The sequence below is a fragment of the Haemaphysalis longicornis genome, unplaced genomic scaffold (genome assembly GCF_048455015.1).
Source record: "Haemaphysalis longicornis isolate Haplotype H1 unplaced genomic scaffold, Haemaphysalis longicornis Haplotype H1 scaffold_1, whole genome shotgun sequence".
In the NCBI taxonomy this organism is placed as follows: domain Eukaryota; kingdom Metazoa; phylum Arthropoda; class Arachnida; order Ixodida; family Ixodidae; genus Haemaphysalis; species Haemaphysalis longicornis.
In genome coordinates, this window is record NW_027526203.1 from 294,694,282 (window position 1) to 294,721,297 (window position 27,016).

A 27,016-nucleotide genomic window follows, 5' to 3' on the forward strand; every position below is an offset into this window, starting at 1 on the left:
TTTTCTTTCACTCGTTGGTCTTCCCATCGTTCGCTCGGTCACGACGACGGAGACGCGGCTCAGCCCATAGACGGGCGACAAAGGGCTGCGCCCTTAAAATACGCGCTGAAAACATTGCTTTAACCACGAAATGCAAACAAGTCTGGCGCCCGAGCCTCGCACTCGTGGCTCGAGCGCTAAATCCCAACAGTCCCAACTGATGGCGCAGTAGTTGAACTCCTCGAACCTCCAACGGGTGGACCGAGACAGGAGGGGAACAGCGTCAGAGGTGGGCGGATGAGGCAGGAGAGGCAGTTACATAACAGGGCCGGCAGAAGACTATCATCTTTCGACGATATTTGCAGCGACGCGGCCATTTTTTAAAGCGAAAGCTTTCCTAGTTGGACCGATAGCGTCCTGTAAAAAAAAAATAATGCATTTCCCCATAGACCGGTAGGTCGACCGAAAAGCTCCGATAAGATCTCTGGACAGACGGCGCGTGCGTGAAACCGGGCTTCCACTGTGTCATAACGGTTACTTGAAAATCGCGAAAAAAGAAAGGTTCTAGATAAGGCAATACACGCATCGATCAGGAATAAGTACAATAGCACACCTTTATCCCACCGGGCACCGCAAGATTTGTCGGAGCGGATCTGTCGACCACTCCTCACATACGCCGACATTACTCAGAATTACCGACTAGCAAGGCAACTGTACCCACCAGCCACTGGTCAGGCCACGAAAGAACAGAAAGTCATCCTGAGACAACTACAGACTAGTACCTAATCACACCCAACACGACTACACGCCATCCATCCTACTCTTTACGATCCCCTATGTACTCACTGCCTAGCCCCAGACACGCTGAACTATATTGTTTGGGAATGTCAACTGAACCCAAATCTTCCCTCCATCCCCATCCCCTCACGCGAGAAGTGGGACAGTAGGCTGGCCAGCTCCTGTCCTGAAACGCAGCTTTTGCTGGCGGAAAGGGCGAGACATCCGGCCGTACCAACGGAGTCTTGGAATGAAGACTTTGAACACAGAAATGCTCACTTCAACTGTAAATAAAGTCTCTCTCTCTCTCTCTCTCTCTCTCTCTCTCTCTCTCTCTCTCTCTCTCTCTCTCTCTCTCTCTCTCTCTCTCTCTCATAAACCGTGCACGTAGTATACATTTAGATGGTTCGTGGACGCATTTACTTAGCGCGCGAAAAATTGTCTCGTGGTTTCGTCCTTCGTTTGCGATTTTGGTCTTTGCAGGTTTGACGATCGATAGGACGAACTATCAGCGATGGGTGGGCATCCTGTTAGCTTTCGCGGTTCTGTGAACTTTCTTTAGGAAGGGGTGATACATTTTTATTATGATTTATATATGTTATTTTCGATTATGCGCTGAAGCTAACTATGTATGGCTGTGACGGCCCTTTCGTGGTTTTTCTCCGACAGTACTCTAATTCTTTTTGTTAATCTCCACGGCACAGCGGTAGATGAACTGCCCAAATCTTTTGTAAATGGCGAAGTTGCATACATTAATAGTTACTTCAAATCTCAGTTCAATTGAAAATGCCTTTAGTTTCCCGTGATCCAACTGCGTGGTAGTAAACGCCGATGCTCTCCTCTTGACATGATAGCGCTGCGAGAGAGAGAGGGAGGGAAAACTTTATTTAACCAAGGGTTAGCGCCGCTTGGTGGCCGAAGACCGTAGTGCTTCGGTGACTGTGGCTGCCCGACCCGTGAGCGACTTCCAGAGATCCAGGTTTGAGCAACCCAGCGCTGCTTTCCACCGGTCGAGGGATGTGATGAGAGGGAAGGGGTCAGATTTGCAGGCCCACATATGTAATGTGGCCCGTTCTCCGCAGTGCTGGCGGAGTGGTTGAATGTGATGAAGTATGGCTAAACAGGGGAGGGATTCAGTTTGAAGCTGACGCCAAAGGCGTTCCTCTTCCGCTAATAGGGATAGGTGGGCGGGAGGGTATTTGCGGCGGGAGAGGCGGTAATGTTCCGTGATGTCTCTGTACGTGAGTAAACTATCCCGTGTTGATCTGGCTCTATGGGAGGCAGTGCTGGCATCACAGGCCCGGGAGACGAGAGCTCGGGCTGCAGTGTGTGCCACTTCATTTCCTCCAATACCCGAGTGGGCAGGGGACCAGATCAATTCTACAGGATCAGTAGGTGGTTTTTGATTAAGAATGTGGTGGGCCTGAGGCGAGATCTGGCCTCTGGCATAGTTTAGAACGGTCGTTTTCGAATCTGAGAATATGAATCGGGGGTTGGCCTATGTGCGAGCGCAAGTGCTATCGCCGTTCTTCCGTCACGCTCTTTTGATGGCTTCCAGAGGAGCCAGGTATCAATGCTATCAATGCGAATGATCCGCACATGTATATCAAATAGATTAATTGGAATGGCTTTGTTAATTGTGCTCACCTAAGGCATAAAAACCTTCTACGCTCAACTACTTGGGTTGTTATTTAAAGGTTTTTACGCCAGGTGCCAACTTTTGTTGCCAAGAGTGTTATACTATATATACTAGAGGGAAATCTGTCGCTGCAATCGCGTGCCATCGTGGTTGCCGCCATAGCAGCTAGCAACGTCCCTCGACTACTTCACTTGACTAGCAGCATGGCTTCTTTTTCATCTTGAAGCCAAAATAATAAAACAGGTAACATTTTTTTTTCGTGTTCTTCTAGCATGAAGCTTCTAAATAATCCCTGACAAATTAATCTTTTGGAGCCCCATTTTTAAAATATTTTAAAGAAATTTAAATAACTTTTTAAAATACTGTTGCTTTTTTGCAGCACAGACATTTTTTTTCAGCCTGCTCATGAGCCATGTCAAGGACAAGTGGAACGTTCCTACCCGGCACATGACGGAACACTCGCTGAAGCTCAGCTTGCCTAAACACTGGCGCCAGATTCCCCTCTAGTATTGTATATGAGTATGAAATCCAATGGCTGTTGCAACTTCAGCAGTATTTCCAAACAAGGACATCATCTGATGTAATTTCTCGACCGACCAAATTACGTGATATGCCGTGTCGTAAAGCTTACTCTATGCCTGTTCCGTCAGTAGTCTCCACGTGAATTATTACCCTTACGATAAATCACGCTGAGTTTGCTATGCTCACGTACGTCTAAGCATACACTCTAAGGCAGTCCATGGGTGCACCTTTACAACGATTCACTTGAGTGATCATGCCACCAATACAGCAGATTCGGCGAATGACGTCGGAAACCAATTTGACTCAGAATCTGCGCTGTACATCGCGCAATTCGAAACGTCGTGCTTGCATTGAATAACGTCGCAGCGCACATAACATTTTTACGGATAAAAACGTATATTGGGCCTCGTCATTGGCTCACTGTCCTGCTTTGTTGCAATTACTATCCATTCAGGTGCATTGTAACCTTGTCTCCGCAGTGCGCTTTTAAGAGTGAAAGTAATGTTCAGCACTAAGCTCTCTTCAAAATGCCCGTGGGTCTGCTTCACCACGAAACAGCTGATGATCAATCTATCAGGAGTACGAAGTGGGCCAATGTCAAGGGCCAATATATTACTCAAGTTGAAAATAGGGCGTGCGCTATTACATTATGCAATGTATAAACTTCGTGGTTTGCGTTGCGTGATGTCACTGCGCAGACTGCATTCTTACGCGGAATAGTACGTCTAACTTGGTTATTTATAAGACTTAGTTTTTTGAACAGATCGATTGATCATTAGATGGATTGTGGAAAAGCAGACCCGTTAAAATCGCTATACTCGGTTACAACACAAGAACGGCACCACCTCATGTAGTGTATCACTCCGCCAAAGCGCCGGACCCATGACGTCAGTGCGCGCGCGTTTTGAAAGGGGTTTGCTATGAATGCGTGATATCGTCTGCCTTGTCTCACGCAGTTTGTTTGTCGTCACTGGAGTCGTTTATAAGCATATTAAATCCGAAAAATCACGGGAACGGCTCACGCCATGTTCAAAATATTCCCAGTAACGCCCTACTTGCACCGCGCGGAGAAACATCCGGCTACGGTGATAAGGCACAGCGGCAACTTCCGGTGCCGTTCTTAAGTTGTCACCGAGTATAAATGCTCAGTTCTCTCATAGAGCCGGTAGGGAAATGTGAATAAAGAAACAATTAAACACCCTGTAAACTGTGCAGACACGAGTTTCACGTAGCGACATTGTTCCTCTTGGAGAAATTACTGTACACGCTATAAGAAAGTACAATAGTTTGCTCCAAAGTGGCGCTGTAATTTATTTTATCCTGCGGGCAAGAACATCAGAAGCGCCGACATTCTTTGGTGAGGCTGCGTCTAGAGCTACCCAGCGGAGATCGATCTCTCGTTCTTCCACGAGAAATGCGACATAAGTTTTTGCTCTCCCCGAAGCACTGGCGGCCCCACACAAAAGCTCGCGCTACGTCCGGAAGTTCCGGCTGTCGCCGAGAAAAAAAGTGCCATGCGTGCAGCCGACCTGAAGCCTTGCAGGGAAGCTTCCGGCGAGTGGCCAGCTTCCCTCGGGATGCTGCTTCGAAGGCCGCGGCCAGCTCCTCCGCTTGGTTTGTGTGCAGCACGTGCAGTCCCTCGCCTGCGAACGCAGAAACCCGTCACATAGATGCATTTGCTCTCACAGTCTTGGGTTAGGCGAGTAGTCATGCTCGCCCAGGGCTATGCAGTGAGCATTGCGCGTGTACTGAACAGCTTTCAAGCTTCGGCACTAAGGGCTTATGCGTGGATTCAACTGGCTTTATACCGCAACACTCTAAGGTTAGGTTCAATATGCCTTGAAGAGAAGCAGTTCCTCACGTATCGCCAGGCCACGCTTAGTTGGCGTTTTGAAAGTTTGTGGTGGAAGAACACACCGTCGACAAACCCCGTGATGCCTCAATTGAAAGCAATGGACTTTTAAAATTCCCCTACTAGGACAGTGGCACTTACTTGGGGGAATAACGCTAATCACGCGTTGAAGCAGACAGCCTATCGAAATGCGCCCCGAGTAGGGGGCAGATAGCGGAGATGAGCGCACCCTTGCCGCACTTGGAGCCTCCCTCGAAGCAGAACCTGCCGTCGACTAGGCCGAACCGGCGCAGCTCCTTCAGCGGCCAACTGCCCAGTAGCCGTGGCGGCAGTCCCGACGTGAGGCAGAACAAATGGTCTTGCAAGTGAAGCCGCGCAGGGCCACTGGCCAGCTTGGCCCGGCCCGGCGCGTGCCATATCTGCACCAGGAACTGTTGCACTGCAAATACAAAGTTGTTTTCTCCTCAGCATCAGTGCGCATGAATTCGCTTTTTTTTTTTTTTTGCTCGTCACACGGCTGGTGGGAAGAGCTGCATCATACTCAATTCATCATTTCCCAAACAAACCCAGTGATCTACAGATCGCGTTACCAGAAGAGACGTGGAGTGGTGGACGTGCACTCGGGCTCCAAAAAAAATGCGGACGCAAAAATGTAATCGCGAACGTGTAGCGAAGTTTCGAAAATTTCGATTCACGTGTACGAACTAAAGGCGTCGTTTCAGCGTACTTACCAAGCATAATATCCAATCCTCGTATTTTTAACTTAACCACGCCATTCCCTTCGAAATTTATAAGTTCTAGTCCATAGTGTGATCTGCAGCTGTGCTTCAGACCTGACCGTATACAACCCGATTATACTTCACAGTTTCAAAGAAAAAAGAGAAGACAACCACGCACGTGCACAAGCTTTGAACTCCTGGGTATCTTTACCAGGCTTACTTAAAAACAACTCTCTCATTTACATTCTTTCCTCATTCCGGAAACATTGGTTAAAAGCGCGACCATGGTCCCAACGACGGCCATAACGCGGGATGTGACAGGGAAAGGTGACCAGGTTCATTCGGATGATTAAAAATAAAAAAGGCGTACAGCACTCGCCAGTGGCAATGTATCCAGCGAACGAGGTGACGGAAAAGGAGCGCGCGAGGCGTTCGTACCTTCGGCGATGTTGGCTCGTATCTTGACCTGCCACTGTATGAGCAGCTCGCGCGAGTCGAAGGCCAGCGCCAGCACCAGGTCGGGGCAGATGAGCGCCAGCGTGTGGCTCTCCTTGTCCAGCGTGAAGCCGGCCTCGAGGCCCAGGCAGCCGGCCAGCGACAGCGACGCCTTGGTCGGGCCCTGCTTGCAGCGCTCCTTGCTGTCGCGGTACAGCTGCACGTGGATGCAGTCTGCGGGCAGACACGCGACGCCCACGCTTGAGACGCCCAGTCCACCAAGTACGAACAGAGATCCATAGAGATGCAACAAACGCACTCCCCTGGCTATCATGTAGCAAAGCAACGGTATGAACATGGCACATAGCTAAGTACGGGCTATAAGAATTGAAAAAAAAAAGGGGGGGGGGAAGGGGGGAGGGAGAATCTACATTGACAAATAAATCCTCCCACGGCTACAGATGTAGGGCTGCGAGAATTGTAAAATATATTTGTGTGAAAGGCTTGTTTTCGTTCGTAAGTGCCACGTTTGCTGAATTCGGATAAAATTTCTGAACGCGTCTCGAAAAAAAAAAAATTGCGGGGCGGAAGGAACAGTATAACCTGAACCAAGAACTTTCACACCTACAGATTTTTTCCGTTCTGGTTATTCCGTCGTCTTTCAACTTCTCTGGTCGCAGTATGGCATGACGAACTGTTTAGCTCCATACTGCGGCTGCATGCATATAACAGAAGCAACGCAGAACGCCGACTAGTTTGAGCAAGGAAGCGTGTACACAGTGGTGCAAAACCATTTAAAAATTGCTTGTCGGTGCTATCAATCGTTTCTTCTCAAAATAATTGGCAGCGCACAAAAACTGCTGATATCTTTAATCTCTGGATTTATGAATGTCGAGAAGGGAGTCGCAAATTTTATGCAATAGTTGACTAGTCACCATCTTTGAATGCTGGCGCTCGCACTCATGTTCTGCCGCCTGCACGATGCACTCGCGGTTATAGCAGTTTTGGAAATAACTGTAAATTGATCGTCACGGAGAAATAGGAACTAAGGCCCAAATTTACAAAGCTGCTTGCGCGTGAGGCACCGAATAAACAGAACACTATGGGCCATCCTCTTGACTATTATCTCTCTTTTTACGGGGAAGCAACCATGCACGGCCAATCACAAACTGCTCCCACGATATCTGGTGTGCCAGCAGCTTTGTGAAAGTACGCCTAAATTTTCATTTGCGGCGTTTATACATATGGAGGAACTTGATAGCAGGAAAGTAAATGTTTTCTTTTTCTTCGAGGTGTGTTTAACCGAAAAAAGCGCAACAGTCATTTTTTGGGCGCGGGACGCTATTTTCTCAAGGCCCATACCTTCGCATTTGATTGATTTGCTATCGTTCATGAGAATACTTTAGAAACGTTTTAACAATCGTGGACAACCCCTCCAAAAAAACTGTTCAACAGTAGTACTTCATCGATCCTTTTCAGGTAATATACTATCTAGCAACATGTTCTCACCAAAATTTAAATCGTTTTGGCAGATTTTGTTTTCTTCAGATTTTTTCGCTTTCAGTAGCGTTGCTCGACCAGGCGAGCATACTTCGGTAAACTCTTCACGTTATTCTTCCCATAAAAGCGTCATAGTTCCTTAATTCCGCGTAGACCATTATCGATACCCTATCGCAGCAGCTACTCGGGTTTTACTGTCCATCAAGAGGCCACCGGTTCTGCCGTGACGGGTACTTTTTGGATGGAGACTGAAAGCAATAACGCTTGCGCGTGAGAGGAAAGTCTGCCTTTTTTTCGGCCGTAGAAGCTCTCATAAAGGCACGTCACGAGCACGACACAAACGCGCGCAATAAAAGTAAAAACAACAAACGAAGCAGCACGGAGAAAGAATCGCGAGTCTTGATTTTTGGAAAGCTGCGTAACCTGGTACAGGAGACGACAGGTGATCTGAAGGTAGATGAAAAAAAAATGCGACGTTTATTGGTACTGGTAAATGAACCATGGGAATGTTTTATTCTGGTTCGTATGAACTGTTAATGTAACTATTCGTGACCATCCGAAAGTAGCGACGAAAAGAGTGAGTGAGGGAAAGTCTTTTATTAACACAAGGAGGGCCCAGGGGCCGGAAGGGGGAGAAGTGGGGAAAGGGGAGAGGAGAAGTGGTCACGAGGTGATGTTCATTTGAAGATCTTGGAGAGGAATAGTCAGTTCCTGAGTGCACAGATAGGGCTGGTAGACCCCGGCTAAACTACTTTTGCGAGGCCACTCTCGAGAGCGAAGCGCCCAAGGGCAGCAAGGAAGACGGGGTCGCTGAGTGTCGTGGGGGGTATCTCGCTTGGATTGGGTAGGGCATTCAACAGGATGGGGCGGAAGGATTGGTACGCAGAGCAGTGCCAAATAAGGTGGGTCAGGTTTGCTATTGTAGCTGTGTTGCAATATGGGCAGTAGGGCGGATGATCGCCGGTTGGGTGATGCCATTTGCGTGTGATGTGGGGAGTCAATGCTGCGTTCGCGCGAAATTTGTTAATAAATACTTCGGCAGGACGAGTTAGCGATGGGGCGTTATGCAGGAAACCTACAGGAGGGGCAGCGGCAAGGCGGTTGTGCCTAGCCTGGCGAGCGTCATCCAGCTGTTGCCTGAGGGAGAGCGGGGGAGCAGGGCTGTCAACCAGTGGAGGAGTTACTCGAAGACTCTCCTGCGCTGCCTCATGGGCAGCCTGGTTGCCGGAACCCTGAGCCATGTGTCCCGGTATTCACGCAACACGTACAGAGGTACCATTGCGAGCAAGCAGGCTAATCATATGTTGAATCTGATGAACCAAAGGGTGATCGGAGAAGGGTTTCCGGAGCTCACGTAGCGCCATTTGGGAGTCAGTCAGGAACCGAATGCGGAGTGCTAATGGGGCAGACGTCTCGTAGGTCAAGTGGTCGAGGGCTGCGAGGATGGCATGTAGCTCAGCGTCCATTGTAGAAGTAGTGGATGTTTGTCGAGTGCGAGCGCCGTCTAAACTAGGTATACCTGGACATCGCCAAGCCAGTCCCATGCGGCTAGCAGACACGCTCGGGTCTGCGTAAATGTCTTGTTCATCAGGGAGTTTAGCCGCCAGAGTGCGAGAAACAGCATGATGGCGAACTCCGGATCGGGATCTTGGGACGCCTATGCGTTGCAGATTGTCAACCCCTAATGGCCGTTTCCATGGAGGAGGGGGAGGCTGCTGTAGGGTCTGGGGGAGCGCCATTTGCGAGTCCCAAGCTGTAAGAGCCGCACCCTGCCAGGTCAAGGAACGGCGATCTTCGTGCAGTTGTCGGGTTTCCTCGAGGAGCAGTTCGGGCGGGGGTACCGGGGCTGATTGATTCAGGGCTTCCGTGCGGGTATGGCGCGGAAGTCCGGTAATGGTGCGAAGAACGGCCCGATGAAGAACGTGAAGATGTTTCATATGCACTTTGTTGAGCTTATAGACATGGTGCGCCATACGTAAGTCGACTCATTGCTACTGCTCGAGTAAGCGTAAGACAGGCTGACTGGCATGCTCCGCCGTACTTGTTCGACATGCGCGAAATGAGACGAAGCATGGGTTTCCAGTTGCGCTTAAGCTGGCTGATCCAACACTTAGCGCTATTGTTGCTGGCCAACGGGACACCTAAACTACGAATTTGCCCACTTTTAGGGGAGACTGGCGTGTCGCCGAGGTAGATGACCTTGCGTATATCCGGTGGGAGCTGATGGCGACCATGAACAAGGAGAAATTCTGTCTTTTCCGGGGCAATCTCAAGTCCTAGTGTCGGAAGGATATCATTGAGGCTGTTAGCGGCACCTTGAAGTTCGTCCAACATGTGATCCGGGTCGGAAAAGTCGGCGGCTTCTACCCAAACCGTGAGATCATCAGCGTATATAGCAAACCGAGCGGCAGAGTCATGTTCTAGCGTACGAGCAACCCGGGCCATGGATATAGCCATGGCCCGGGTTGCTTTTCAATTTATAGGTTGAAAAGCACAGGCCCCAGGATAGAGCCCTGGGGCACGCCCCTATCTAAGTAGTAGGTCCTGGGGCTCCATCCCGGATACGAAAAGAAGTTCTTTGATCTGCTGCCGCATTTGGCTCCTTCCCCGCGCGAACTGGCATCTCGCGTTTATTTCTGCACACCGCAGGTACGTCCAAGATGGCCGCTGGCTCTCCCATTGGCAAAAATCGTCCTTTCTAGTTTATTTTGTAAATAAGCAGGTAAGTGCCGCCGCTGTTCTTGGTGTAAAACAAAATAGAACACAAAATGCGGCCTTCGTGTGAAGTTTGAGCGCGAACGGAGAAGCGGTTCGCTCACAGAAAAAAGACGCTCACTTATCGTCTTAACCCCCTGTGTACACTGATGCTGCAACCCTGGCGGGGCCTGAAAGTTATTGGGCAGTCGCTGCTCTTTGCCCTCAGATATGAATACCCTCCTCCCCCCCACCCACTTGTTTTTACTGCGCAGCTGTTACTGGCGCATCAGACGATATCGTGTCGGCCAACCACGTCATGCCATCATGCATCGTGGCAGCGCTCTGAGACGTCATCGCGCGCCGTCTGGCAGCTGCCATTAGCAGTTGAAGCTGATGAAAGGCCTCACTGGACGGTTGCGGTGCAATAGGTGCGACGGCTCCTCAGAGCAGCTCACTGCCAAATAGTTGCGAGAGCGACGTCACAAGGATCTGGCTGGTGATTACACGACTGAATGAATACGGAAGGCGTTGAAGCAAGATCCGTCGGCGTTAGAACGCGTACCACCCGCTCGCTGCCGAGTGAGACAGGTGCAAAGGTCTTGGCATTCCAGCGGAGCAACAAAAAAGCCTCTTGCGAAGTGCTTCCGGGACAATCACTTCCGATATCAGTGCTTTGTATGGGACCGTGTGTGATTCCATCCGCTCCCAACTATGGGAGCGCTTGTGTTTTGTGTTTAAACGAACCTAAGCACCTTTTGTGTCAGTGGTACGTCTTCACGTTTAAGCTTCTGTCCTTATCTACGGCGAATGGTCTCCGGCGAAACCACCGAAATTACCCTCGCTGCACCTGGTGAATGATATCACAGTGCGTTGGGTTCATGTAAACACTTCACCTGATGTACGGCGGTGGGCAGTGCGGGATAAAAAGGCACGCAGGGAAAGTGTCAGAGAAATGATTGAATTACCGCAATGTCGCAGCATCATTGCAATGGCGTTGTAGCATGTGCACAGCGGCGGTGTACTTTCGCTTAACAGTTCCAATAACTGACCGTCATTTTACTGTGAAACAGTATATGTCTAACTCACCCTCCCCCCCGCCGCTCCGGGGCTCCTCCTCGCCACCGCCAACCCCTCTTTCACAAGTTGCACAGTCGGCTGACAACGGCGGCAGCGCCGTTATCAGATGATTGCGGGGAGTTACGCACATTCGCGCTGAACGCGAATGGGAGTAAAAACGACCGAAAATATGTTCGGCCGCCGCCGAATATATGTAGCCGCCGCCGTTGCCGCTTCAAATTCCACCTCCCCGAGTACAGCTGCGAATCCCTCCCGGTTGGAGAGCAACTTGCCGGGTTGGAACGCCGGCGTGAGCCCATGATTCTTCTTCAGCTTGGAAGGCTTTCCGAGGGGCATTTTCGCCGCTGTATTTTACGCCTAAGTATGCGCCCATCACCGGTTGCCGGTTTATGCGTGCGCGGGTTGGGGGTGGAAGGAAGGGGCGTGCTCGCACAGCTGGGCTTCATCCTTCTGGTGGAAGACGTTAACGTGGAGGTCTTATGGCTCAATGCGCCCCTGTCAGCTGCCTTCCGTAATTGAGCTGCTCTGGTCTGGGTTGGTGTGTTACGCAGACAGTAAGATGACTAACCGCGAGGGAACGACGCGGATAGACACATGCTTGTCCGCTAGAATAAAGCTTGAGGCCTTCCAGGATTGCAATCGCTATGAAACGAATGAATGTCATTCGCTTGGAGGAAGAAGAGCGGGAATTGAAGAAGCGTCGGTCCGAACGGGGCGCGAATGGGCCCTGAATGGGCGCGAAAACAACAGATGGTCACTAGCGCGCCGCTGCCGCCGCCGCTGCCGCCTCAAGTTCCAGCACTTCGAGAAGGTGCGAACCCCTCTCGGATGAACAGCAACTTGCCCGCTTGGAACGACGACGTGAGCCAATATTACTTGTTCAGCGTGAACGGGCTTTAGAGCGACATTTTAAATGCGAATGCATTTATTAGCCGGGGGTTGTCTTGCTCCGTTGGTCGGCGTGCGCCTGCATTCCTCCAGCGCGAGCGCACGTGAGCGCGCGCCTCGTAGTTCTGCCTTCGTCGTCGTCGTAAATGCGAATGCATTTCTTAGTCGGGGGTTGTCGTGCTCCGTTGGCGTGCGCCCGCAGGTGTTATCTCTCCGTGCTCAATGCCGAACGCATGCGCTTGAAGTGAGCTGTACTAGTTTGCTCGAAGCGGCAAGGACGGCGAGTACTGCGGTGTTAGTCTCGTGTCTAACGTGTATGGGAACTTGATATCGCACGCCGTTGCCACGTCTCCCGTTAGAGACACGTCTCCGTACAAGGACTTGTACACCCTTGCCTACACCGGAGACGGAGTCTTTGTGGAGACCGTGTACCTCGCGCCCAACCTCGCTCGAGACGCCGTTGCCGCGCAGCTGGACGCGGCTATGGAAAGTGTGCGCGTGCGCTCCAACCCTCTGACCCCATAGTCTTGGTTGGCGACTTCAACGTTGACGTGCGCAAGAAGAGTGGCGAGTGGCTGGTCGAGTACATGCAGACCAGGCACTCTATGCATTGTCTCTCTGCCGGCTTCGACACGTGCCCCACTACCATTCACGGGAGTTGCATTGATCTGGTCTTTACGCGAAACTGTGACGCGCGTATGCTTCTCAAAGACCCTTTGACCGTGCACTTTAGCGATCACAAGGCAGTGATTGTGGCCGTCAGGTACAACGATAACACAAACAGGTGCTGATGAATAAATGATTACGTTCACACTCTCGTCATTAATTACGCCATTACTCGCAACACACTCATCGGTGCACCCAATGCATTCGCATTTCTGCACGATTCCCTTCGGGGAGGTGCGGGGGAATTTTTTTGACGGTGTCTTTCACTTCTAAGCACGCGCACATCGGTTGCCAGTTTATACGTCCACGGGTTGGGAGCGGAGGGAGGGGGAGGGGGCCTTACTGATGACATGTCCATTGTACTGGCCGGATGTTTAAACGCGGACGCCAAACGACCCAATGTAACCTGTTCGGTGTCCGCAGTGGTGGAGCGGATTGGGGAGGTGTGTTAAGCAAACAGTAAGGTGCCTACGACGTGGGACGCAAACATACAGCTCCATGTTTGTCCGCTAGAATAAAGCTCGGTCCTTCGAAGTTTCATTAGCTCATTGTCTAGGAAGTATGCTCAATCGAAAATTACGAACAAACGTTGTTTCATGCACTCCATGGACTGCGTCCAGCTTCGCAGGTCAGCCTTCTTCACGGAGTGGAAGTGAACTAATCTTTTTTTCTTTTGGCCTTTCGAGGTGTCGGAATTGATTCGTATGAGTAATATTATATGCGTTTAGCAACGAATCAACAAAGTAAGAAACCCGATTTCTTAGCAGCAGCTTAATTTGTGGCACAACTTCAAGGTAGCGTCTTGATCAGAATTTTTCAATAATTGGCCAAAATCTGGCGGTCGCCTCCTTTAATGCTGATTTTGTAGGGAGAATTCGCCGCCGCACAAGGTGCTTGATTCACAGTCGGATAAGAACGACTGAGTTGCGAAGTGTTAGCAAATGCGTTTTCGTTGGTGAAGACACCCTCTGATGGCTTACATCATGGCTCCCGAACTTCTACATTTTTGCTGCGGCGTGCTCCTAAATCGTTATATAGAAAACAAGGAGCCGGATTCTCAAAGCTGTTTTGATACGCCTTAGTTGAGTTCTGTCGCGCTGCATGAAAGTGTTTCCTAAAAAACAAAAAAAAAAACAAAAAAACTAGATGCTTTGTGAATTGGGCACACGTTTCTCCTCTCGTTCTAGTCACCTCTATCCTTTATCTTATCGTGCCCCGCTTAGGAGACGAAGTATATTCTGATGAAAAGTTAAGGACGAGATAATGAGGAGATGCTGAATTGAAAACTTCCGGGCACTTTAAGCAGCCTGTGTCGTCGAAATTCCAGTTATTGCAAACCGAAAAAGTGGCGTCTTGAATGAACAGCGTTAACTCTGACAGAGAGCAGGAAGGGGAAGTTACTGATACGCAAGCGCTGACTTTCAACAGCTAACCTGCATTCGTTTATGAATAACATGAATTACGCCTCATCGTTTTCTTCCTTCACGCGCTCTTTTACGCTACTCCTGAGGTAAGTATAGAATAATATATATACCCAGCAAGTCGATATGAAACCACTAATATCTAGCGTTTTGTAGCCGGAAGTAATAAAGCTCCGAATTGGGCACAGGAAAGACTTACCCCAACTCATAATGACGCCATGTTGCTCGCGCAAGTACCCCCACACCACATGCTGCCCTGTTCCCCAACTCCGAGCCCCTCGAATGCGCACTATCACTTAAGTGTTAGAGGAGCTCGTATACATTCTGTCCCGCGAGAGCATCCAGGCACAGTTCACCAAGTCCCTAATATACAAAGCCGGAACTGCCCCCTGCTCCTTTTTACAGCGCTGTAGATGATGGAAAAATTCTACCCATTAACAACTCTATATTTTTGAGGACCTGGGCGTAACTTGCTATAAATATTGTAGCTGCAGTGTGGGCGTTTTCCATCTCCTATAGGAGCAATTTTTTTAAAACGCAAGTAACCCTTGAACAGAGCCGGTGTGCCGCGATGCAGGCGTAGATGCTCGCGCGAGGGGGAGCAGCTCGCAAGTCGCGCAACAAGCGTTTCCTGAAAAATGTTGGGAAACGCTGCAGCGATGTCGGCAGCGCAGCTGGCGTACACAGCGCGCCCTGCATGCGCACCACCGAGCCGCTGCGGCGCGGCTCGTTAAACATTCAGGCGCAATTACGGGCCTCGGGCTGGTGAATCCGGACTGCGCATTTTAATCCAGACTTGTTCTCGCTCCTCCTCTGCCGCTTCCCGCTCAGCCGGAATTCATTATGAGCCAGTTATGCTCGTTAAATTAACAACTCGCGTGCGGCGTCGCCGGTCCGGTGCTTGTCGGAAGAGGCGCATCCCGTGCGTCGACAAATGTCGGCAAGGGGAGGAGTCACTACTACCACACGGACAGGGAGAGGGCGCCACCACAACAGGTCTTCCGGATTTTTGCTTTTAAGGCGCACAAGCTGCCTCAATGTCTCACGCGCGCTGCCATCTAGGATTTAAACAACATTAGGGCTTTCAGGAAACGTACACAAAAAAGCGGAGGCCCTTGCAATGAAGCTTAATTAAGATAACTTTTTCAACAAGATTGAGTGACGCACACACGGTGCGCTCATTACCTTTGTCAGCTTACCTATTTTTCCCCTCAGTCGCGATGAGAGGGAGAGAAGATGAAAAGTTGCGACGGAATTCAAATAGATGGCTTGCCTGCCCATCAGAATAGTTTTTTTTTTTTTACTTTTATCAAATAACTACAGGCGAGTTAAGCCGCCCACCAAAGATTTGCGTGAGTGCGGGGCGTTAGGTTAGTTTCTCCAAGTAGGAAATGTTCTACTCATAACTTAAGCTAGTTCAATGCGGACATATAATAGACAGGGTTGCCGCGTGATACAGTTATGATATACAGACGGTATGATACAAGCTCACATCAGCACATAGCTATAATGGTTTTCATGATAAAAAATACCCACTCTGCTATTGTTTTTATTAAAATCATTAGTATTATTATTATTTTTTATTAAAAAAATATTTGAACATCTATTGATGGGTCTTTAGGGAGGCGTGACCATGTCGTCCCTGTCCCTCGCGAACTTGATGCTCGTCCCGGTGCGCCCGCCTCGCCGCTGCTTTAAACGTCCGCAACGCGGCGTTTCTCTACCTCGGACACCGTGCAAGCCGTGCTTAGTGCTGTAACCGCCTCCGTGGTCACGTACGTTTGCCTGCCTGTCGTTCCTGCTGTTCCCCTATAGTGTCCGCATTTCGTCACCGTCGTTCCCATTCCTTCCTCTTCTGCCTCTCTGCACTGGCTGCGCACTCGATTCTACAACGCGTACAAGCGGGGACGAGAGTCACAAGACCCGTCGAAACGGAGTGCCACCGGCGCATCGGCATCCATGGGCAGTCGGCGAGCCGCGCTTCGACTTCTCCTCTGTCTGGCAACGTCGGCAGCGTTGCGAAGTCAACGTTGAAGTCCCCGCTCTCTCTCCCTGTGCTCGTTCCGCACCCTCGCTCTCTGCTTTCATATCGCTCGTTCTCTTTCCGGATCGACGCGAAATTTTTTCCCACATGGCCCATCTATTGCTCACGCAATAAAAATAGTTCGTTGTGCAATCCTAGGCAGCGGCGAACGTGCTCCGCTAAGTGAGACGTGCAGAAATAGTTCAGCTGAAAGTCTCCAGTAACCAATAAAGAATCGTTGGTATTAGTTATTAGAGTACTGCACGGGCTTGAATTCATGGGACTGGCCGTTAACATTTCCGGCATGAAGTGTAGAAAAGAGCATTAAAAGGAATGCTCTCAGTTTATTTCTACGAGCTTCTTCATGTTAGTTGCACGCATTGTTTGAAAAACGTGTTTTTATTGGTCTGGTGGTCACTGTGCTGTAATTTTAACGGCATTTCATGTACTGCAGCAACATTTTATATTTTGGGGTATAGCATACCAAAGACACGATAAGAAGGAATGCCGTATCAGGGAAGGTATTAATTCGGACGACTTGGAGCTCTGCACCTACGTCTATGGTCAATGGTTTGATACCACCTGCACCAGCACCACCACTATCATCATCATCGTCATCAACAGCCTACTCAGGTCCACTGCAGGACGAAGGCCCCTCCCATTGACCTCCAACTGTTCCTGTCCTGCGCTGCCCGAGTCCACAGTTTACCCCCGAATTTCCTCATTTCATCCCCGCGTCGAGTCATTGTCCTTCCTCTTTTGGTATCCCCTCTGTTACCCTAATTGCCCCCGGTTGTCGGTTCGTCTCACTACATGATAAGCCCAAGTCCATCTCTTTTTCTTTACTTGAACTATGATATCATCTACTCGAGTTTCTTCTCTAATCCAGGTAGCTCGTTTCCTGTCCCTGAGTGTCCCTCCTAACATTACTCTTTCCATGGCCCGTTGAGCCGACCTAAATTTGCTTTCTAGTTGTTTAGTAAGGCGCCAAGTTTTAGCTCCACATGTCATAACCAGCAGCATGCACTGGTTGCAGATTTTTCTTTGGAGTGACAGAGGTAGCTTACTTTTCATTATCTCGGAGTGCTTGCCGAGTGCTCCACAACCCATACCTATTCTGTGCCGGATTTCTCTCTCGTGGTTTGAGTTAGCACTTATCATCTGTGCGAGGTAGTTGTAATCCTTTACTTCTTCTAACGTTTCTTTTCCTTATCTGAAGAGGATGCTTTTGGCATGCTCATTCCCCATTACTTAAGATTTATTTATATTTAATTTCAGCCACACAGCCGGGCTCTCTGATTGTAGTTTCTGAACCATCATTTGCAGATGTTCTGCAGTCTCACTCCGAAATACTATGTCGTCCGCAAACCTCAGATGGCTTAAGTATTCCCCGTTTATCCGTAATCCTATGTTTTTCCGGTCAAGCTTTCCAAACACCCCCTCCAGGCATGCTGTGAAAAGTTTTGCAGAAATGGTATCTTCCGGTCTTACTATCTTTAGGATCGGAAATTTATCGCATTGCTTGTGAAGGGTTATCCTGCCCGTGCATCCCTTATGTATGTCTTCTAGAAGTCTTATGGAGGTTTGCTCTATTTCCTGGTCTTTTAGTGCTCCTATCACGGCTGCGGTGAGGACGGAGTCAAACGATGCCTCATAGTCTATAAATGTCAGGTAAAAGGGTTTAGTGTATTCTGCAGATTTTAGGGGGCAAAGCCCTTTCGGGGCTGAGGCTGTTGGCATCTCCTGTCGTCGTCGTCGTAATCGCCGTTCGTCTCGTGTAGTCACGGTACTAAAGCACCAGGAAACTCGTTTACGCCTCGCGCTAGAACGTAACGCGTACTAAAAACACCGGGACACTCGTTTACGCCTCGCGCTAGAGCACTTCGTAACGCGTACTAAAAAAACACCGGGACACCCGTTTACGCCTCGCGCTAGAGAGCTTCGTGCTTCAAAGACATGAGACTTTTACAGAAAAGCTGTATACCTGTACTCCACAACGTTTTCCTTTCCATTTGCACAAACGCCAAGGCGCCAAGAATACACCTATACACTGCATGCTTCGCCCCTCACCAGGTTTCACGTTAGTGGAGATGGCCCGGGATTTTTTATATCACTTGATTGACAACATGGATGTGATCCATGGTTGAGTACCCTTTCCTAAACCCAGCCTGTTCTCGTGTTTGTTGTGAATCCAGGCTGTCACCTATGCGGCTAACTATAACTTTGGTAAAAAGGTTGTACACAACCGAGAGTAGGCTGATGGGTCTGTAATTCTTGAGGTCCTTGGGATCTCCCTTCTTATGAATAAGAATAATGTTGGCCCTTTTTTAGACTATGGAAACTTTTTGAGTCTTCAAGCATTCCGGATATAGTGCAGCAAGCTTTTCCGGTACAATATATCCTCCCTCCTTCAAAAGATCCATGGTTATGCCGTTGTCACCTGCAGCTTTTCCTCTTTTCATGCCTTTGAGAGCCTTTAAAACTTCCTCTTTAGTTACTAGTGGGACGTCGTAAGTTGAGCTTGTACTATTATGAGCAATACGAGAGGGAACACAGGAACGCGTGGCAAACACCCTCGAAACAGACTCGGAGCGATACGTGGATGGCGCTGTGAAAAACAGAGGGGGAAAGGACGTTGCTCTTCCACTAACTGTTGGCACTCCCACCACGCTGGCATTTCTAAAAGCAAGCCGCTTACGTCATTTCGTCGATAATATAGTATCGTCCAAAAGCCGATAAGGCGCCCGGCGGGAACGGGAACAGTTGTTAGAACAGCGTCCCCCTTTCCACTTAGTTTCCGACGGCGGCCGCTGCGTATCACTCAAAACTGGGTCTGAGGGTGTTTTCCACGCGTTCCTGTGTTCCCTTTCATATTGCTCATAATAGTACTCTCAGTAGTTTCCCTTGGTCTAACGTCCCTGGATACAGCCTGGTGTAGAATCGTTCTTCTACCTTTTATTAGAGAGTGTTAGCTAACCGTTTTCCACGGTCCGCTCCGGTATCGGCGGCAGGCTCAACGCAACCGGAGCCAATGCCGGTCGTCGACAAGCGCGCCACGCATGCGCAATGGGGCTCCCGCTTGCTATCGGAGCGGAGCGGACCGGACCGTAAAAAATGGTCAGCTAAAACTCACTATGAGCGAGTTTTAGCTGACTGTTTTTAACGGTCCGCTCCGCTCGTCTCCGGGTGCGTACACCCTGTCTTGCCGATGGCTAGCTTTCTCTCGGTTGCTTTCACATATCCCCCTATTTGCAGCGTTTTCTCGATCACTGCGATGTTATATGCACGAACGTAGTTCGTTTTACTTCTGGTAATCAGTTTCTACAGCTCGGCAAATCCAATCTGATCTGCCGTAATTTCATGTTCTTACGTTTGGCAGTTAGTTCCTTCGTTTTTTTTAGTTAGTTTTTCAATTTGTTCCCTACATGTTGCTTCTCCCACAGCGGCTGCTGATTCACTGATTACCGAGGACCAAGGAGAACCAATGTTACCAAGGACAGCCGATTACCAAGGACAACCGATGTTAGGTTGTCCTTCAGCCTGTCGACACTAACCTCATTCTGCTCATTGAAAAGCACGAATTTGTTTTGAAGATTTATTTTAAACTCCTGCGATCTGGCTCTGACTGACTCCATGCGGGGTTTCTTAGTTTTTGCGAGTTTCCTTCCTTCTCTTTTGAGATACAGCCTTAGTTTGCATCTATGATCGCTGCTTCGAATCTTACTTGCCACCTCTATTTCTTGCACAGCACCTGGGTTGTCAGATAAGATGAAGTAAATTGAGTTTTTTGTTGTACCATCGAGACTTTTCCGTGTCCATTTTCTATTCTTTTGTTTGTAAAAGAATGTGTTCATCAACCTCAGGTTATTTCTCTCTGCAATTCCCCCCAATGTATCTCCTCGACTGTTGCGATTGTCTATTCCGAAGTTTCCACTGACGTTTCTCCCTTTTGCTCCTTACCGACCTTTGCATTTCCCATCCCAATTGTGAACTGTGTTGTTGCCTTCTTCACTGCTGACTCGACGTCCCCGTAGAAGCTGTCTACGGCTTCGTCATTACAGCTGGTCGTTGTCGCATAGGCCGGTACTATCCTTAGCCTGTATCGCTTGTTCAGCTTGATCACAACAGCCGCGACTCTATCGATAATGGTGAAAAACTTCTTCACGTTTCCTGCTATTTCTCTGTGGGTTAAAAATCACACCCCGTGTTGTATCTCCTCTTGGGGTCCACTGTAGCACAGAATATTGCCGCTAGTAAGCTGCATGAAGCCTTCTCCTTACCTTTTAACTTCGATTAACCCAATATTATCCCACTTAAGGGCCTACAGCTCCTCTAGTAATACAGCTAAGCTTCCCTCGCTAGACAGAGCGCGTGCATTAAACGTTGCAGGGTCAAGTTCCAATGGCAGCCTGTCCGGACCCAGAGATGCTTAGCACCCTCCGCTGTATCGCTGTTCTGACCGCGGCCGTGGACAGGGGCTCTGAAGCTGCTGGGGACTGAGGGCCAAGAGTTGAGTTGGTCAGTGATGAGATGTGGCGGCCATCTACTACACCAGGGTGGCCAGATCCTTCTCTGGTGTGAGAGTGCTGTCTGTGTCCCTAGCCTTCCTAGCATGGTTAAACCTTTGTAGTGTAGCCTCTTAGGTATCCGGGATGATGGCTACTTCGGGAGCAGGCAGCACTCCATACTTGCATGGGTACGGCACAGCGCAAGACAAAAGAGAGAGAAAGCGAGAAAAGGTTCCGTCAGACGACGTTGCCGCACATGACTGCAGTGGTATTGACCTAGGGCTTCTCGTTTTTTTTTTTTGTATGCGCGGTGCTGAAGGTACACACTAAACTGTTTTACACCCTTTTTGGCCAGAAAGGGTGTAGCATAAGTGGAAAAAGGGTGTTAGGAGCCCATTCCGCCCCTTTTCTTGAATCTCAACACCCTTTTCCTAGCTCTACACCGTTTTTGTGTGAAAAAAATGGTGTTGATCAACTTCAACGCCCTTGCTTTTTCTTAGGGTGTTGAAAAGGTGTGGAAAAGGTGTTCAGCTGTTCATTGAATAAGGCCATACGTACATGTGTAATTGCACTGTAAAGAACAAGACATCCCCTCATACCCTCCTCTACTCGTAAGAAATATTCAAAAGCAAAAAAAAAAGGACTGTTCTTCTGCAATGATAGCTCGTTTTCATATACGGTGTGTCCCATGTCCCAAGTTCAGCTTTGGCCCGTGTAATATCAATTTGAACATTTAAAATAAGAAAAACTATAGTTGTGGGGCAAAAAGGGTGTTAAACGACGGCAACACGCTTGGCTTTTCGTAGGGTGTTGAAAAAAATGTTCAGTTGCAAAAAAAGAACAGCGCAGCTGCGGGTCCACCTAGTTTCTTCCGGTGTCGCTAAGTTTTGCTACGTTTTCTAGGCTTTTCGATGTTCTTGCTAAGCTAGGATAAGCTCTCAGGGGTGAGGCCAAGTTTAACCAGATTTTACGAGGCTGTTCCGAGGCTGTTCCCCCACACTGACAGCGGATCCAAGAAGGAAACAAGCTAGGTCGACCCCCAACTATGCCGTTTCTCCAGCCTTGCACCACCATTGGAAGCTGCGCCAATTCTTTTTGCGTTTTAGAATCCAAAAAAGACTAGTACGTTTGAAATAGGGTAGTAAGAGGTGCGTATACGCTTGCGCCTTCTGTGATAACACTCGGACAGGTTACAAAGCCGGCTTCACTGGTATAATACCTTATCTGCGGTGGTGCACCCTTTACAGGGGGCGCAGTTCGTTTTCTCTGTTAAACAGCTTCACTTGTAATAAATTATGCCAATTTATGTTGTGCGAAACATCGTGAGGTACAAAACATACTCCGCTTGTAGAAAATGTTCTGTCCACCCGTGTAAACGTGTATGAAATGCCTCCAAAGTTGGAGGTCTCACACCCTTTTTCTTACAACCTTTTTCTTTAGAGCCTTTTTCTTAAATACTAACACCCTTTTGGAAAAAAAGAGTGTTCAAATATTAAACACCCTTCTTGAAGGGTGTTGAGATGGCGGGAAATATTTGTCTGGTATTTAATAAAATTTTATGACTTATTGAACATAATAACTACCTCTCGATTAAAACGTTTTTGCAAATCCACAGGCTGATTTGTATATGCTTACATTAAAATGCATAATTTCGAAATTAGCGCTAAAATATCTTATTTTTGCGACAAGCCCACCGGCTCTATTGGAGGACTTTCCTGTGCTTGCTATAAAAGCATGAAGAGCAGATGTATTTCTAAGTAAGTATGTACTCGCAGTCTCCATGCATCCAGTTGGTTTTCTTGCTCAATTCATTTCATGGTAAAGTGTGACTTCTGCATGTAGAATGTGTCTGTATGTGACGCTGCGCTCTCGGCCCATCCACACCGTCACGCGTAGCTCCGCTGCCCACACCCTTATTTTAGGGTGTTGTGCAACCTTACACCATTTTTTAGGGTGTTCACACGAACACCCTTTTTTCATCTTTACACTCTTTTTTAATCAAAATACCTTTTAAAGGTGTTCGCCATGGGACAAGATTCTGACACCCTTTTCGGCCAAAAAGGGTGTAACAAAGTTTAGAGTGTATGTCTATGCACACGTGTGTTTTTTTACATGTCGCACCCATCGAAATTCGACTACCGTGGCCGGGAACCGAAATCGCGTTCTAGAGAAACAGCACCGCTGAGCAACCACTCCAGGTAAAACATTTCAATGCACGTATTTACTCGTAGATTGAAACACGGCACCAAAAATTTAAGCATACCAACTTGTGACCCAGACAACCACGTTACGTTGCCATGAATCTGGTTATCAAAGATGATGGTGCCTTTTATATAAGAATACGAGCTATTATTACGCCGACATGTCATTAACTGAAGGCGGTGGAAGCTCAAGTAAGTGCACGGCTTAACCCTACATTTTTTTTGCATTTCAATTCGTGACGTGCTGTACACACTAGGTGCTCCGTCTGATTGACCGCTACCAAAACACTCAACCAAATATAATAAACAAATCTCCATCAGCGTTTAAGCCCGGGCCTGGTCACGTACACGCGGGCCCTCCCTAGACTTAACAATAAATGACCGGGTCGGGGCCAGGCCTGGGCTAGAGACGATGGGCCCGGGCCGCGGGCTCTGGCCAGGTACACTTATGGACACCCGGGCTCGGGCCGGGCCTGGGTTAGGTGTTTGTGACGGTGCAGAAAAAATTAAGGCATTGGGCACAGAAAAAAAAACAAAAACGTTCATCTGATACAAGTCAACGACAACGAAATAAATTGAAGACAGCCGTTTTATTTCCTGCTGTGTGATGCGGGTGTACGGGCCGTCTGCTTGGTGCGTAGCATTACAGACTGTTTAGTCTTCATAAGAAAGACCGTCTCAAAAATACTTTAGGGAAGCCTACGCATTTTTAATACCCATCGAGGAGCTCTGAGCATTGAGCTTCGCAAATGAGCTAGAAAGGACGAGTTACATACGATCTTCTAAGCGATGCTCTTCAGAAATTTGCTCTCTCCTCGTGTGTTGCAACCTTGTGCGGGATACAGCTTGAAATTATTCAGAAGTGTCTGAAGCTGGCAAAATAACTGAATTACTGGAAATACGCTTTTTGATGCACTAAAGCATCAAAGCGGGCGATTTCTAGCTCAGGCACTGTTGCCCCTGTCAAGCGGGGTGTAGCAGACGACAGCGGCGCGAGTCCCAAACCTGACGTCACGAGCCAAGGGGCGCCACTCAAGCGTCTGACCACCAATAGTGACTACTGGCACTCTCAAAGCTGTTGTCCTTTCCCAGCGCTGGCAACATTTGAAATTCATTTGAGAAGACTCCCTGTAAACCTCGCCCCCTCGCTCACACCATTTTGAAGACGAGTCCAGTTCGGTTGCAGGCATTCTGTGTCAGAAAAAGACCCACGTCGTTCCTTCGAACACGGTAGCATCCGTAGCTCAGAAGGTACACGTACAAAGGTAGCAAATGTAGGTGATTTCCACAATGTTTCCCATACGTGTCTTCAGCTACCTGTGAAGCTAAGCACCAATCAGTTCACCAAATCAGGAGTCGTTTCATCAACATGAAATATTTCCACATCGCGACAGGCTCGATTTTCAACATTCATTAATACGAGAAGGAAAACAAGTTTAGCGTCTCAGCTCAGCTGTCCAGGTCTAGACAGGTCAAATATTCATCGGGCGTCACTTTTCTTCCCCGGAGTGATTTGCGTTTACATGGTCTGGACGAACTGTTACATCGTGTACATTGTTAAACAGCTTCTAAAGAATCGCATTTAGTGAACACGTGTCTGTCCAGTCGCGCGCAGTGGCGCGTACGCGGCAGCGAATTCGACAAGGTGCCGGTCGTGGCGCATGGAGGGAGCCACCGAGCTTTGTTCTCCAACTTCCGTCCTCTCTGTCTTTTCGTCTCGTTAGTGGCGGTCTATTCGAGCCGTGGCATTGTGTGCCGGGCGTGGCCAGTTGGCACAAGCAGACAAAGCTTTGCCGGTAGCGCGCAATCAGGAGCCAATTTGCTCCCCGCTCACCTGGAGCAGCGGTAGTGTAAACCTAATTAGGCATCGGAACGGCGGGGAGGTCCCATGCCCGTTGTCCACGGCGGCGCTGCTGGGACGCGCAACGCAGCGGAAAATTGGCTCGTTTAACCAAGAAGCGCGCCGCCAGTCGGCACAGCAACGAAGCCCAACCCGAAGCTCGGGGCGGACCCGTCGCAGGCTTAAACGCCATCTGTAAAGCCCTGCTTGTGAGCACAATCAAGGAGTTTTATGCGGGCGCCTGCCGATTGACTCGCGTTCTACTTTGTGCGCGCAATTAAAACGGTGTCCTCGTTCCAAGCAACGCGATAACGATTCGTCCCACGCGCGGTAGCTTACACAGCGAACTTCGAACACTCGAATGCTCGAGTATAAAAGTATATCACGTGTAATAAGTATCGGCGGGTGTAACGGTACTCAGAGAAAAAAAAGCATAGTCGCGAGTGTAGCAATTTCTAGTCACATACCTCTATAGCACCCACTCTCGCTTTCTATACACATGCATCGTGACGCTGTCATGACCATTCCCGTTCCAACTACCAACTACCCTTTCGAGAAACAGTTAAAACACTATTTATTTATTTATTTATTTATTTATTTATTTATTTATTTATTTATTTATTTATTTATTTATTTATTTATTTATTTATTTATTTATTTATTTTACCCTCAAGTCCAAGGGCATTACAGAGGGGAGTGGAGACTCATGTAGGGGGTCTCATCACATTGTTAATAATGCAGTGCGAAACCGTTCGATATGTTGGATGCCAGCAATTGGTCCAGGAAGGTGGTTCTATTCGTTCGATGTGCGAGGAATGAATGACCGAAAGTAAGTGTCAGCCAAGTCATAATGCCTACTTTGTGAGTGTTTTCGGTTCGCGACGAAGCATACGAAGGGGGGGGGGGGGTTGTGCGCAGAAAGGAATTGTAGTAATAAATTTTATGAAACAAGGTGAAGTGCATCATGTAGCTCGGACACAAACTAGGGGGACACAAAGTCAGACACAAAGCCGGGCCGCAACGCAGCCCGGCTTTGTCGGCGTCACGCCAAAACACCAGCATCATCTATCAGTCGTTGCCGTTTTCAACGGCTAAGGAGATCAGCAATCATTATTTGGGCCCAGTTTTCACCTACGTAATGAAGGTAATACCCCTGCCACACGTCAAATTTAATGTCATTCCCATCATTCGTCATTCGTTTTCGTCATTCGTTTAATGTCATTCGTTCAAAGTGACATTTGTTTGCTGCCACATGAGCAAATGTAACGACATTCGATCAAAATGACATTAGGGAACGAATGAGTTTGCGCAACCCAGTCGACTGCGTTCTGTCGGCCAATGTATTATCTCGACACGAGAGACTCGGTCGGAATACCCACCCAAAACAGATTACTAAAGCGTCAGTACCGTTTTAATATTTTTACATGCGTATAATTTTTCAGTCATTTATTTATTCATATAAAACAAGCCAAATAGAGTTGTAAAAAAAAAAAGAAAACTGCTAGTCTCACTACGAGGCCAGCCTCAGTCGGTGTGGTGGGCGCAAGCGGCGATGTTTGTTTATATGAAGTTTATTCGTGTTAATAAGTTGCGTAACTTTGCTTAAAGAACATTCAAAAGTGCAGCAAAGGTGTTTAAGCTCTTTTTGCTCAGTTTTCGCAAATATTGAAGCGTCGAGTAAAATATTTTCTCTAGGCAAGGTTTTACTCATCGCAACTGCCATCATTTCCAAATATTAATTTTGGCCGTGTAGCAGCGCGTCAAGAAAATGACATTACGGCGAACGAATGACATTCGATGGGAATGACATTAAATTTGCCGCGTAGCCGGGTATAAGCAACATTGCCTGACCGTAATAAAGGTTAAATGAAAATTCTGACGTAGCGCTATAATAAAAGAGACGCGTTTGAGTAAGTCTTGAAGCGCCAACGTGGCTTAGAACATTCCGAGACACGCACTGTCCGGGATCTTGTTCCAGCGAAGAAGATAAATGCACTTCAAGAACACTTCATCGCAAAAGCATCGCCAACAAATATTGACGGCGATTTCGCAAAGGCAACGCGACGTTCAGCATCAGCTACGATATGTGATGAGCAAAAACTGCGTCTAAAGTTTGACGAGAGCTCAAGTGGGCTCGCTATGCGGCGCGTAACAGTGATCGCGGGGGTTGGGAGAGAAAGGGAGAATTGAAAAGGCCGCGTCGTCGAGATTCGATTGCGCACGCCGCTCATTAGTTGGGAGCGAAATCGCGCGGTATTACCGACCGAAAGCC

The 27,016-nt window shown here is 48.5% G+C and overlaps 1 protein-coding gene across 2 annotated transcripts in view; it reads right to left on the reverse strand.

Moving 5' to 3' along the window:
* Nucleotides 1-27,016, reverse strand: part of LOC144148374 (uncharacterized) — a 327,116-nt gene that overhangs the window by 37,334 nt on the left and 262,766 nt on the right. For both annotated transcript variants that reach the window (XM_077679921.1, XM_077679918.1), the window contains exons 3-5: nt 5,927-6,157; nt 4,999-5,208; nt 4,447-4,560 (exon numbers count right to left, since the gene is read on the reverse strand). In XM_077679921.1, coding sequence (XP_077536047.1) covers nt 4,447-4,560; nt 4,999-5,208; nt 5,927-6,157 — 555 coding nt within the window. The remainder of the gene's footprint in view (nt 1-4,446; nt 4,561-4,998; nt 5,209-5,926; nt 6,158-27,016) is intronic.